Here is a 14592-nt window from a genome sequence, read left to right as displayed (position 1 = left end):
ATTTCTTTGACTTTTCCATTTCCCAATTAATTTCTCTTCCTAGGTAATCCTGCCAGTCTTGGTCTTCTCAAAACACAATACAATTTATTTTCTGTAAATTATTTTAATGGAAATTAAAAGATTCCACTTTTAAATTAAAAAGCAGTTTGCCTGAGTTTCTGTAACTGAAATATCTAAGCTAACATTCAAGACATTGTAAATATAATCCTGACATTTTGTGTAATGTAACACTGAAACCTCTTCAGATGTTATTCAGCTACTTCAACGATATAGAAATGTGTGAAGTAACTCCAATGACTGTACAAGATCTTCAAGGTTACCAAAACTGAAATCCTTTTATTTTTTATTTTTAAACAGATGAATTCATCATGAATTTAAAGTCTCTCTCTTTGTGTTAAGATCAGACAAAAGTCAGGGTTTAAATAACGTCAAGGTCGACTGCCAAAACAACTGAAGCTAGCAAATGTGAAGTAAAGCCAACACACTGTTCTTATCTCATAGTGGTATTAAAAAGAGAAAGCTTAAGCCCATTGTAGAACAGAAAGAAGCAAGTCAAAACATGATAAATAAAATGCAGTAATACTGAGGAAGAAAATGAAACAATAAATAAATAGCAAAATCAACTTTTTTTTTTTTTTAAGTGTTCACTATGTTTCTTGAGGAGAAATTCAGAGGAGTTGTAAGCCTTAGATTAGTAGCTTTTAATGAGAAAGCTGATTAGTTCAAGACGCTCTAATAAGAAGGAAGAAAAGACTGTGCTAAATACTTCATTGGGCATGGGAGCATTAAAAAGTAGAGAGAAAAAGAGAAGTTAATGAATGGGAAAAGAAGCTATTTATTGGAGATAAGGCTAACTCCAATTTCAAATATTAAAATACCTTTCACTAAAGGTAGAAAGGAAAGGTGTGATGCTGTCCTATGGTATATAATACTCTTTGATACGCATTTTGCAAATGTAGGTACTTCCCTTGAAATTTCCTTCCTGCATGACTTACGAAGATGTGCAGTTAACAGTGAACATTCATACTGGAGCAAAACCTTCTGAAATGTGTGTATATCTACTACAAGACATCATATCATGGATTTCATATCTAAATCCTCTGAAGGCTAAAATTCTATAAAATGGGTCATTTAAATCTTTTGTTAGAGGCCTCAGTTTCAGTCAGGCACCTCTATTCTTACTTCTGTGGTTGGTAGTCATCTGTAAGTTTTCGGTGCAATCCTGGACAATATGGTATCATAAAGGCCTTGCAAAGTCCCAAATTCATTTTCATAATCCAGCTGATTACTTTTTCAATCAGGGTGATTTTACTTCAGTCACTTGACAAAGAATCCATGTTCCTTTCAAAGGACCCATGGCTCACCTACAGTTCTTCCTTCTGACATGGACAAGATTTGGTTGCATACAACAGGCTGTGGTCAATGGGTTTAACCATCATCCATGCAAACTTGCACAAATGTTTTTTGTTGCAGTCCTTCTGCCAGTATATCACATTCCTACGGTTTAGATTTGCACCAGCACATGCGTCGTACCACCAGCCTCCCCCAGGAATGCCATTGTGTTCTAATTTGGCACAATTCTGAAAGTAATTGTCATTGTCTCTGTCCTTGGTGGTGAACTTCTGGTTGTCATGGAGGTAAGCTTCTGTGTCCAGGGTCAGAGCATCAGTTGCGTTGCCTTTGTATAGGCCAACCCTGATTCGGTATTGAGACTTCTCATCTTCAATAAGGAATGGTTCATATTGTCCCCATTTAATTTCAGCATTTAGGTCTACAAGTTTAACTCCAAGTACATATTGCACAGAGCTTCCTGTTAACTGATGCATATATTCATTTCCTAACCAGTGGTTGTCATGAACAGAGCCAAATCCGTATTTGTAATCCTGCCAGGTCCTATCAAAGTCGACAGTACTATTTGCTGTAATGTGCTGAATTACTGTCCAGCCACCATCCTGCATATTACAAGAGACAACAATTGGGTCTTCCTTTGGTTGGATGATGTAAAGACCATCTCTGCAATTTCCTTTGGAGCGCTGAAAAATTTCAAAACAATCCCTTGGATAGTCTAAGTAGAAAAAAAAATAGAATTTTAAAGTAAATTTCTGTTCAATTAGTAAATTTTATATATTGAACTCTGTTCTTTACAGTGAGTGCATGATCGCCTTGATTTGGCTGGAAATGGTCTCAGGCCGACTTCAGACCAGCTGGTGGGCATCTACTTGGCTAAAGGTGCATGATTTGAGGGCAGAACATGCAGGAAGATTTCAGAAATTCAAATAAGGTTTTATTATCCTGTTGTAATACGGAAGTGTGGTTTTGCATTTATGATGGAAATATGGTTAAAAAATGTATGTACAGACTGTTCCTTTTTCTCCTAAGTTTCTCTAGTTTGAATAGTCAGCAATTTACTAATTCCATATGCCTTGTGCTAGACCACTGTGTCTAATAACTAGAGATAGATTTATTTGTTGAGGGTAAAGCTAATTTCTCTTTAACTGATTTATGCTTCAGGTATCTGTACCATCGTTGCATTAAATTCCTATCAATATGCCATGCACTGATAAAAAGGGAAGCTATCAAAGCAGTTATTGCTAATACAAAACTTACAAGTATCTGTGAGTATTCTTGGCAACAGTTCTTGTCACTCAATCTCCACATTAATCTTACCACTGATTTGCAGATAAAGCTACAGTACCATGCAGTGCTGAACACTGACATCAGGAAAATAGGTGAAAGTGGTTTTTCCATTATACCACCTATCCATGTTCTTATCAGAGGTGGTAAGAACAGCATATAAGGTTTAGGGTGACCCTCTTTATTGGTCTGAAATATATATGTAATGTATTTTTAAATGTAAGTTGCTTATACGGTTACTTTTACTATAGTATAATAGCAAGCAGCTCTAAGACTAAGGCATGATGCTGTACGATTTAGAATTGACTGAGATTTCTAAGAACCAGAACATAATTTACTGTAAAACACACTTGTGTATGTATGAATTCACGTACAGAGAAATTCTTTCTTAAAGTAGGATGTTATTCAGTGTCTATTCTATTACTCAGAAACATGCTTGTAGTTACTCACTTCATCAAAGAGTTGAAAGGCACATCATTATGTCACTATACTAAGGAATACTTCTAATTTATATTTAACAGAGAATATGTAATTTGTATTTAACAAAGACATAATCGCTTTAATAACTCTACCAGAATACTTCCTACAGACCATCTGTTATATAGTATGACAGTTTTTCAGACACAGGAACTCCGAAGTCCTGTCCTGACAATAACCAATAGGAATTTAGATACCTCACTTAGAAATTAAGTTTTGTTTTGTTTTTAAACAAATTGTTCTTCTGGGAAGCTGGAATAATTCAGTGTGGCAAAATCTCCTAATTTCTTTTACAAAGTCATAAACCAAATAAGTAAAAATATTTCCAAAGATAAAACTTTAAAATACAAACTTGGAAAACAACTTGTGTGAATCATTGGCTGGAGAGCCCTTTGTGATTGTTTCACTGAACACATTCTCATTCCCTGGTTATAAGTCATAATGTACTGTGAGGACAACTGTACTTTTAGTGAGCTTTTACTTTGTTAGGGTAATTCCTGTAAGGATAACAAGTTCTGATAATATTTAATGTAAGATATATCTTACATTCCTTAGTTGTTTTATTAGCTTTTCATCTGCAAATTCATCTCCTAGAATGTGAATAAAATTTTTACGCAGTATTGCAGATGGCCATTATGGTGCCACTGATTCATCCCAAGTCTTTTTAGAAATATCTCTGATGTACGATTAAATTTGCAGCTCTTAGTTTTCTTTAATTTAAATTTTAGTCTATTTGGATCTTTGTAAGTGGTAAATCCTCACTTGCAGTAAAATCTGGAATTTTGTACTTTATTTTTCATCCCATTGGTCTTGCTCAAGAACATCCATTTATTTTTTTTTCCTGTGCAATATTCTGACTGTATTGACATTTCTCTAACATCATGTTATCATTAAATTTTATCAGCATATTCCTATTTTGTTTCAGTATAGGTAATAATAATACTGAAAAGTTCACTTACAAGTAAACACTTCCAGTCTCCCCTTGACTTTACTGTTTACTTTTCTATGGACGTCATTGCCCTTTTCAGTTTCTACTGAAATGACAGTGTACTACTATCTTCTCTGATTTAATTTTATTATACTAAGTATTGTACCATAGGTTTTGTAAGTCCAGCTGTCCTACACCTGTTAAAATACTATTATTCATAGTATCCTTATTGTATTAAGAATAGCCTTTTATATTTTATGTTCAGAAGTTTGCTGGTGCTTTTAAGCCACTCAGCAGTTTTACAAAAGTATATAAGCTTTCTGTGGTCTTACTTTTAGGCCTTTCATTGCCTAATAGCATCTCCAGCCTGGAATAAAATACTTAATTTCAATACTATCTGCAAGAAATTATAAAATACCCTGATGACAGAAGAACTTTGTACATGACTCTGGGCCCTCATTTTTAAAGCATTCAACTGGTAGACAGACCTGATCCTGCAAGTTTATACAGAATGATGATTTAAGTATATCGTGGTGTTCAGGCCAGTAATGTATACAGTAACACTTGTATTTTCTTAGTGAATATTATTAATGCAAAACAGAACAGCTTCTGTTAACATACTGGAAAAAAAAAAACACTTTGGCTGGCTTTTTACGGGATTCACTTGAAAAGTGAACGTTATAGATGCCCAATTGCCGTCAAGTCAAGGAGGAAAATGAACCAACCTCAGTACTCCTTTTGGCTGCATTTTATGTGGGATCTACTCAGGTAAATGCATTAGAAAACTTACCATATTGGACCTCACAAGCTAGATGGGCAGAGCAATGTCTCAGTTCAAAGTATCAATGAGATCTAGGTCCTGAGGTGTTAGATATAATCAAAATATGATGGTTAAAAGAATAAATCTTTAATCGTCTCAAAATATTTAGATGAATATTTTAAATGGTTAATTTCTCTTGAATTAGGCAGCAGCTGAGCAAGGGCTTTAAAGATTATGGATTTTGTGGCAGGACATGTTAATATTTCAAAGTATCATTGCAGAGCAAGCTTTCAAGTATGTTGAAAATGTTCCAAAAAAGCAACAAAGTAAAACACAGCATGCATCCATTTCACTCATGCTCTTCATGAGTACCTTTTTCATCGACGTTAGCCAGTCTCTCATAGCCTCTTTGAGGGAGAAGGTGGGCATTAGCCAAGACCACTGCCTCTTTGGTCATCACTGACACAGTGAAATGAAAAAGCAAGAACAGAACAAATCCCACCGAACTCTTCAGCAGCATCTTCTGAGTCAGTCCTCCTGCAGCAATGCAGAGCTATAACACAGACTGGAACTAAAAATGGAAAGATTTATGACTTTTAGTTTGAAAGTCCTGAAGGAGAAATAGATTGAAACACCTGTTTTCCATACAGTGAGCCTCTGTAAAAATTGGCTTCTTCCATCTTTCACTGCCATCTCCCTCCCGTGATGTTTTACACTCTACTTCCAGCTGACGTGCAGCCCACTGCTGTGTCACTTAGACATATTCACTTCTGTTACCTTATGCCTTGATGGGCAGTGAAATACAATCTAATTTTGTATGACAAAAGGTCATAGAAAATAACGTAAAGACAAAAACTTAAAAACACATTTATCAGAATTAAAGTTTGGTTATTCCCCAAGTCCAGACTATATGGAAACAGAGATGTTAACAGACCATCTGGCACAAACAGGAACACTGGCTCTGCTGACTGTCTGTCTATACTTCAAACAATGCTCAAAATCATGGCTTCCTAGTACTGTGAGGAGTATTTCTATGTGCTGGAGAACGTACTTCCGCAATTCTGGACTATGCTCTGGATGAATTTTTATCTGTAGCTTTAAGGTTACAGGCTTAACCCAGACTGAAGGGGGGGTGAAAACAAAATCAAAACACTTTTGAGCCTCATTTTGTCCTCTTTTTTTGTGTTACATGTCTAGTAACTCTCTATCCAACACAGAAAGGCTTAGGCTCTTACTGTATTAAATCATGGGGTCCTCATCCCAGCAAATCTCAGTCTGATGGAAGAGGAATTTCAGTATCAATGACAGCTCACACTGAATCAGGATAACATATGTTTCCCATACTCTCAAAGGACACTTTAACTTAGAATCTAGCCAAACCCTTCTGATGAAAGCAGAATACACATGTAAGAAGCAGCTCTTTGGTCAGTGTTTATTTCCTGCCAGCATCAGCACAGCTGACATAGACCCACTCCCTTCTCCACAGTGTTTTACATTGCAACAGAGCCACATTCCTTATGAATCTGATTCAGAAGATTCAGAAGATCCAACAAACAGTTTTCTAGAGTGCAGAATTATAAAGCACATTTTTATTTAAATGTTTGAGATAAATCATTGAAATAAAAGTCAGGCTTAAGAATTAATTTTTATACCTACTATACAGAAACCCAGTGAAACAGAATTTTCTACTCTAAAACTATTCAGTAATAATTCTGATTTACTATTAAAATACAATTTGTTATTACATCCAAAGCGGATCATTTGACGTCATAATAAACTGGAAAATTCCCTTCCATGAAACTCAACACATGGTTCCCCTACAGCACTTAAATTCTGCTGTGTTTGCATTTCCCAATGTCATGTAACCCTTTCACTGAAAGTTTCTATCATTATTATTAAAAAATGACTACAAATCAAAACCTAACCTACAAGCATTACTTAGCTTTAGGAAATCTGTATTTGGATCGAGTTTCTGTTTTACCTGTTTTTTTCCTTTTGTATTTTTGAGTGAGTCAGTCTTTTTTCTTCCCCCACATTTACAGTACACATTGAAATGTTTTACAGATCCATTTAATTCTAGAAGAGAAGTTGGTTTTATAAGTTATTAAGAAAGAAATTGAGGAAAACAGCACTAGGCAGGCACCTTACCTCTTTCAGTGAAGCTTAGCAAAGACAGAAGTGCACACAAATGCATGAGCTCATTCTCTACAGTTGTACTTTGCCTGCTACTCAAGTCCAGGTGAATAAATCAGCTCCAACACACTATCTCAAATGTAGAAGGGCAGCAAAACTGTATCTTCAATATTGCACATTGTGCTTACTCTGGTGGACTTTGGTCTGACATGTTCCACTTGCAAGTAAGTATATATGAACCATAAAGTACAAAGTTCTTCCATAAGGATTAAAGTAATACTGTAACTAAATTAATTTCTGAGTAATAAATAGACATAGCAATGGATAAAAGGCTTTAGTTCAGAACATTACTTACGTTGCTTATACACATAACAGGTAGTTGTTGACATTTACTATGTCATTTTACACAGGTAAATTAACCAGATGCTATACTGCTAGTCATATTTAAAAATTACATAAAGAAAACTTGATTTTTAAGTATTAGGAAGAAACTGACCCTTAACCATGTTTTTGCTTCAGGCTTATTCACATTAGAATATGCAGTAGCATCTCAGAGCTTTAAAAAGTGAAGAAGATGGAAAAAAAAAAAAAAAAAGCAGAACTGGTTGGTTAGTAGGTTAGTATTTTAGTTTATTTGGATTAACAAGAGTTGATTAATGTTCATTCAGGTCAAAACATGAACGAATTAGATGAATTAGTTGTTGCTATATATTCTTGTACCTGAAAGTTGCATTGTCTATTTGGATGATGACTAATCTAGCATTTATCATTTTCAAGATGAATCAACACTTTTTGGTGCTCCTTGATCTATCCTGCAACCCAGTTTGAATGCTTCTTGTATCCCTAAAAAAAAAGCTGCAATTAAATCTTAAGGAGCATTTAAGTCCCATACATCCTCTACTCGAGGATTTGTTCTGTGCATGATTTCTGTTCAATAATTCATCCTCAGTAAAAGCACAACATATGAGGATTTGCATTTCATATGCAATTAATAGAAATAAAAGAAAACAAACAGTCCATAGAAATACTTCTGTGCCTTTGAACAACTTTTGACTCTGAATTGCTTTGCAACCCTAGCTAAATGCACTTTTGTATCTTCAGACAGGAATAACAACAAAAAAAGTGTCTGCAGTTATTTTCACTTGTTCTTGAACTTCCAAGCTGGTAATGGCATGTGCAATATGTGTTTTGTCCAACAAAGCAGGAACCAGATCTTAAACTGCTAAGACACATTGCATTTAAAACTATTTTCAACACAGTCTATAAATCCCTTTTTACATATTCATTATTTGTCAGATGAACCATTATTTTGGAAACGAACCAAGGCATCTATCCTTGAATGAATGTAAAAGCAAAACAAGAAAACAAAACAAGAAAAAAAAAGCTTCCCTCTTAGAAACATTTGACTTTACAAGTGTTCATATTTTTTTCAGACTTCTTTATGAAAATATATTTCTTTATTCTGAAGTAAAAACTAAAATATTTTCTCTAACTAACATGTTTTTCATGTCTTCCTGTTGAACCATAGAATAAATTCTAAAGGAGTAGAAACTTATCTGAATCAAAGAGGATTTGCTTTTAACAAAAACAATGAATTAGGATGTAACTTGAAGAATACATCCAAATCCATCATCATTGAAGACAATGGAAAATAATTGTTTGATTATAAGTCAGCTGACACAGCTGTAATGAAAAACTGCAGTTACTCGGGTAGCTTTGGAAAAGAGTATGATTAGACACCTTATTTTTTATTCTAAAGGTTGCAAAAATTGCCAGCTACAATTGCTGCAATTGAAAACTGTTGGAGAACATTCATGTGGAAAGCAATTTAGGTGACACAACTTTTAACATGGTAACATTCCTGATTCTAAGGGAAAAGTGTGTGCAGCATTATGAAGACAACATATTTAAAAAAAAAAAAAAAGGAAAAAAGGGAAAGAGGTAGACCAGGATGCTTAGGAAACTATTTGCTATTCTCTGTTAATACACAAGAACAAATACCTTTGCTGTTGATTTTTTAAGATTAGACATACATTTGAAAGGGATGGTATGGATAAACTGACAAAATCCTTCCCGAAAGCAATGGTGAAAAAACTAAACGATATGCTGAAAACTCTTAATTCTTAGTGATTTATATGAGCAAACTAATTTTAGCAATTTCATTCATTAAATAAGGGACAGAATACTTCTCCAGTAATTAACAAGTTATTCACAAATGAGATAGTTAAAAAATGTAGTGTCTAAAGAGTTGATAGTTGGGTTCATACTGTTCATTATCTGTATCAATGAACTAGATGATCTGACAGCACACAGCCTAAGAAAAATTGGGGATGATGCTAACATAATAGATGGTAGAACTTCAGTCCAGAGGAACACTGATAGACTTAAAAGTGGCCAACAAAAAAAACAGGAAGAGCGAAGTTCTATGCAGAGTGGTGCAAGCCTAATTACCAGTACGAACTGTTAACTCACTACTTGAGTAGGAGTCTTGCACCACATGAAAGACCAAGAAGCTACACTCAACACCTAGTGTCTGTGAACCAGCATGCTCTCATCCTGAATAAGGCAAACCATGAGTCACAGTATAAGCAGTATAAAAGACAAAGGAAAATTATTATCCCTCTCTACCTCTCGAATAGCAAGGCCATGCCTGGAGTACTGTGTCCATTCTGGGGCCCATCAGTTCATAAGAAGTGCTTGGAAACTGGAGAGGATCCAGCAAAAGGTACCAAGATGATCAAGGGCTAAGAATACAACCTACAACGAGAGGTTTAAAGAGCTGGGCTTGGTTAACCAGACAACAAAGACACTAAGGAATTACCCAGTAGTAGGTTACAAAGGAGATTCATATTGGTCATTTAGGAAACCTTGATCATCAGGAGGAGCGCAACGCAGGAACAGCTTTCTCAGACAGGTTGTAAAGTCTCCAAGCTTAGAGGTTTTTAAGACTGGCTAGACACAGCATGACAGACCTAAGCTAGTGTTGCTGATGATCCCTGTCAAAGTGAAGTTGACTAGAGACCATCAGAAGTTCCTGGCAACCAATATTTCTGTGATCAATTGTCTGGACTTCCGCGATAATAAACAGTAGAAACATCCAGCATTTCAGGTTTGATCCAACTTCGGCACATTACAAAATATTATCCAAACTCAGTCATACTTTAAACACTTATCTAAGTATCAGTCAGCTTCCCTTTTGGGATAATTTCTACCACTACTACTACTACAGACATTTAGTAAATTCAATAAGATGAAATTTTTGTTGTCAACACACCAATTTTACCTCAGATATCTGATCAAAACCAAACAACAATAATAAAAAAACCTTGAACAGCTAAATTAACAGTATGTAACAGAACATACTTTATTCAACAATTTTAGCTGAATATCAGCCAAAAGATTTTTAGCAAGCAATGCATTGATCTTTGATTTTAATCAATTAGCTGTATTGTTTAGTTTAAAATGTTGTCGCCTAACCTTGTAATATAGGAGTCTAAAAATGATTTTCTCATCTGGGGCAAGAAGCAGCTGGGAGCATTGTCATGGCAACCATTTCATTTCCAGAGAGATTCTGACTTCTGTTGCTCTCTAGCAACCTTACAACTGAAGTAGCATAGCCTGGGGAAAAAGAAGAAGAAAAAAAAAAAGGAGGAGCTTTTCATATAGAGAAATATACCATCACAGTAAATGATTGGAAAGACTACAAAAGGAATGCTTCAGAATGTAATTCAGGCTTTAAATAAAGGAAATTCTCAGTTTGATGAGCCCAGAAAAAAAAATAAATAAAAAAAAATATATATATATATATACACACACAGGGGTTTGATTGATGAGAAGCTTGACATGAGCTGGCAACACGCACTTGCATCCTGGGCTGCATCAAAAAAAGCATGGCCAGCAGGTCAAGGGAGGTGATTCTCTCCTACTCTGTCCTCCTGAGACCCCACCTGGAGCACTGCTTCAGCATGAGGGCATGGAAGTATTAGAAGGAGTCCAGAGGAGGGCCACAATGATGATCAAGGGGCTGGAGCACCTCTCCTGCGAAGATATGCTGAGGGAGTTGGTGTTGTACAACTTGAAGGATCTGGGTAGACCTTATCAGCCTTCCAGGGCCTAAAGGTGTCCTGGAGGAAAGCTGGGGAGGGACTCTTTTGTCAGGGAGTGCAGTGATAGGACAAGGGCTAATGGCTTTAAGCTAAAAGAGGGTAGATTTAGATTAGGCATTAGAAAGAAATTCTTTACTCAGAGGGTGGTGAGGCACTGGCATGGGTTGCCCAGAGAAGCTGTGGATGCCCCATCCCTGGAGGTGTTCAAGGCCAGGCTGGATGGGCTTTGGGCAGCCTGGTCTGGTGGGAGGTGTCCCTGCCCATGGCAGGGGGGTGGAAGTGGGTGGTCTTTAAGGTCCCTTCCAACTCAAAGCATTCTGTGATTTTATACCACGTTAATGACTCCACAGTCACCTTCATGGTTGCTCAGTCTCTCCTGGAATTATTACAGACCTCACTTGCCTCAAACCAACTACATGACATAATTAATGAAGGACTGCATGCAAGTTTCTTGTAATACGGATTTAAGAAAGGCAGAATTTTTCAGGTGCGTTTCTTTCCCATGTAATACTAATACAGTGGGCTGAAACCAGATTACTTTCATGATATTTAAGATGCCATTTTTAGTGAACCCAGGCTAGGCCCACAGGGCTTTTTCCTCTCCCCCCCCCCCCCAAAAGGAAAAACTCTAAATTTAATTTTGTTAATATTTTCAGCAAATTGTGGCTGACTCTGTATCTTCCTGATACTTTCCTCGGGGTACACTTAAGTGTTTGAAAAAAAAAACTATGATAAAATAAGCTTCAGACACCTTACAAAGAAATCACAGCAATTTGATCGCATCTTTCCAGGACAAATGACCTCTCCCCCCCCCAGCTGGCTACCTGGTGATAGAAATAATTGGCTGCTACCACTGAAGCACTTGAAAGCACAAGTGATGTATACAATTACTTCTGCCAGCATCAGCTGAATAGAATTTGCTACACAATTTAAACATGACCCTTGTGCTCATAAAAATGAAGGGCAAATGCAAGTGAAAAACCTCTGTGTAAATACTACATGAAGAGAAACAGCAGGAAAACAAACCGAACCAAAAGAGTATCAACACTACAATTCAAATCCAAAAATGATGAGAGGATTACATGATGTTTCTCAAAGAATATTTGCCAGCCATCTCTAGATTCAAGTGGCTTCTTACGTCAGGGACCCTTGCAATGCTACAAGCAGAAATTATTTTCATGAAAGAACCACCTGGATACTTCAATCACATACACTGTGGTTTAATTCTCTGAATGCTGTTGGTAAATATGACAATGGATGCTGCACGTATTCCACAGTTAGTCTTAATAACTGCTACAACTCTCATCTGAGGTCCTCCTCTTTGTGTAACAGTATTTAGTGCTGAAAAAAATGTAACCTCTTTAGAAGGCTTAATCTTGATCCCAAACTTCTTTGGGTATTCCTCATTCTCAAGGTTTTCAACTATGATAGTCAAGAAATTAGATTTTTATTACTGCAGCTCATACATTTCCCACCTGCCAAGCTGAAGCAATCTGATCTACACCTGTGAATAATCAAGAAATTGATCCACACCAGTGAAAAATCAAGAAAAACAGGAAATGAAATGCTCCTTCCCACTCCCCAAAATCAGTAACAATGTTCAAAATTTTATTTCGTTCTGATTCCATGAATGGGAAATGTTGCTATGAGTATTTAACAGGATTCTCCTTGCATCTGCATGATGTGTTCCCTGCAGATCAGCGGAGTTTGAATGTCCTGTTCTCCCTTCTCCAACTCAATGCTACACCTGCATATACCAGAGAGCAAAAAAGATTCTTAAAAAGAAACCAGAGAGCTTCTGAGAACATTCTAATGTTTTAAACTGAAAATACTGCTTGAAAAGTCTTTTTACTCTTTCTTGGACTGTTTTCAACAAATTTCACATTTTAATATTACTTTTTAATGTTTGTATTCAGTTTTAAAGAATCTGTTCAAAATCCAATTTTGGTCAAAAAAATACCATGAAAAGCTTTCTTTCTGTTGCATATTCACTACCATTTGCCCTTGACTGAATGACAATCTTTAATTAATTTTTATTCCTATCAGCCATGCAGAACCAAATACCTAATAAAAATGAGCTCAACTGTAATCTGTTCTGTGCATCATCAATAAAAGAGCTAACTAGCTAAGTTCCACTTACAGAGAAAATTATGTTGTCATTAAATCTTCAAAATTTTATGGGAAACAAAGCACTGCACAAGGCTCACTGCCAGCATAATTTCAAGGAATAACGTGGTTTTAAAAGTAGACAGTTTTTTTTCCTCAAGAATCTTAAATATTTCTTATGATATATGATTCAGGATTCATGATTTCATGACAGATTTTGAAACAAGAATAACAAAAAATAATACTGTGACCTCAAGGAGCCTAACAGCTTAACCTGAAAACAGACTAAAACTGCATTCTATTCCTACAGACAATGTTGTGAGTGTAAGATCTTGGAAATATTGTACTTTTTTTCTTTTTTCTTTTTTTTTTTTTTATGATGGATACGTTTGGGAATTTACCAAAGGCAAAGAACAACTGCAGAAAGGCAGTCTCCATGCACTCTGGAGAGTACAGCAGGAACAGAAGTTGTTCCAGGCAAACATTTGTAGACAAAAAAAGAGAACTTGAAATCTAGTTAATTAAAAAAGAGAAAATTAATGTTCAGTATTGCAAGTGGCCCTTATGCTACCAGCATACTTACATGATTTTAGTAAAGTAATATTTATTCATTTATTTTTTTTTCCTTTCCTTCCTTATTGTCAGAAAGCACAATACAATTAGGACAACTCATTAAAAAAGAAAGAGATGACTATAAAGTACCCTGCAAAATGTAAAACAAAACAAAGAAACCCAACAAACCCACCCACAAACCCAGCAGAACTCCACCACTAGTTTTCCACAGAATAATTGCAGGTATTATGGTTGACAGTTTCCATACAGGAGCATAGCTTATGTTGATAAGTTTCTAGATGCAAAGGATGGTAACTGGACAATAGATCACTGTGAAAAAGCAAGAGTCTCTGAGAGTCTCTCTCTCAAAATAGTATTTTGGCTTCAGGATTCTCCTTAGTCCTCTCACTTCCCCCATTTCACTGGGAGATCCTTGCTTATTGAAGTTTTTAAAGTTTTACCATTACATTTTCAGAGCTCTAAAATGTATTTCCCAAGACCTCTCAGCTACACCAGTGTCCACTGTTCGGAAAAATCCTTTACTTTGATTCCTTTCCAAATTATACAGGAAGCACTAGACAATATCTGAGGTAATCACAGTGGCTGATCACACACAATCTGCATGCAATTAAATGTCCATTAACAACCACCAAGTGAAGATACTTAAATGGATTTTGGTGATGCATGCTTTGTACTGAATTGGGAAAGTATACATACTTAAATTGCATAGATGGCTTTGGAAATCTTGACATGTAGTTACTTAAAAAGGTTGCTTTAATAAGTATGTAGCTCTTTGTACACATAAATGCTTAATAAAGGTGCTTCTTAAAATTTGATTATTGGATTTTCTCTGGTAATCTCATAACCATACCATTTGAGTATCTGATACACATTAC

At 35.9% G+C, this 14592-nt stretch overlaps 1 protein-coding gene across 5 annotated transcripts; it reads right to left on the bottom strand.

Annotated features, from left to right (window-relative positions):
- Positions 1-334: 334 nt before the first annotated feature.
- Positions 335-13532, bottom strand: LOC101805244 (fibrinogen-like protein 1-like protein). Of its 5 annotated transcripts, none has more exons than XM_027458852.3 (4): positions 7653-13532; positions 6781-6875; positions 5172-5370; positions 335-2065 (listed from the first exon to the last, which is right to left on the bottom strand). In XM_027458852.3, the coding sequence occupies exons 3-4, from the start codon at positions 5317-5319 to the stop codon at positions 1365-1367; spliced, it is 849 nt and encodes a 282-aa protein (XP_027314653.1). In that variant the 5' UTR covers positions 5320-5370; positions 6781-6875; positions 7653-13532; the 3' UTR covers positions 335-1364. The 5 variants fall into 5 exon arrangements, with proteins under 5 accessions (XP_027314653.1, XP_071895008.1, XP_021127981.2 ...); XM_072038907.1 differs by having other exon boundaries at positions 5172-6875; positions 7653-7775; positions 10410-13532; XM_021272306.4 differs by having other exon boundaries at positions 6781-13532.
- Positions 13533-14592: the final 1060 nt, after the last annotated feature.

This window comes from Anas platyrhynchos, chromosome 5 (assembly GCF_047663525.1).
Source record: "Anas platyrhynchos isolate ZD024472 breed Pekin duck chromosome 5, IASCAAS_PekinDuck_T2T, whole genome shotgun sequence".
NCBI classification, from domain to species: domain Eukaryota; kingdom Metazoa; phylum Chordata; class Aves; order Anseriformes; family Anatidae; genus Anas; species Anas platyrhynchos.
The sequence above is the reverse complement of the archived record's forward strand: the minus strand, read 5'-3'. Positions and strand labels throughout refer to the sequence as shown.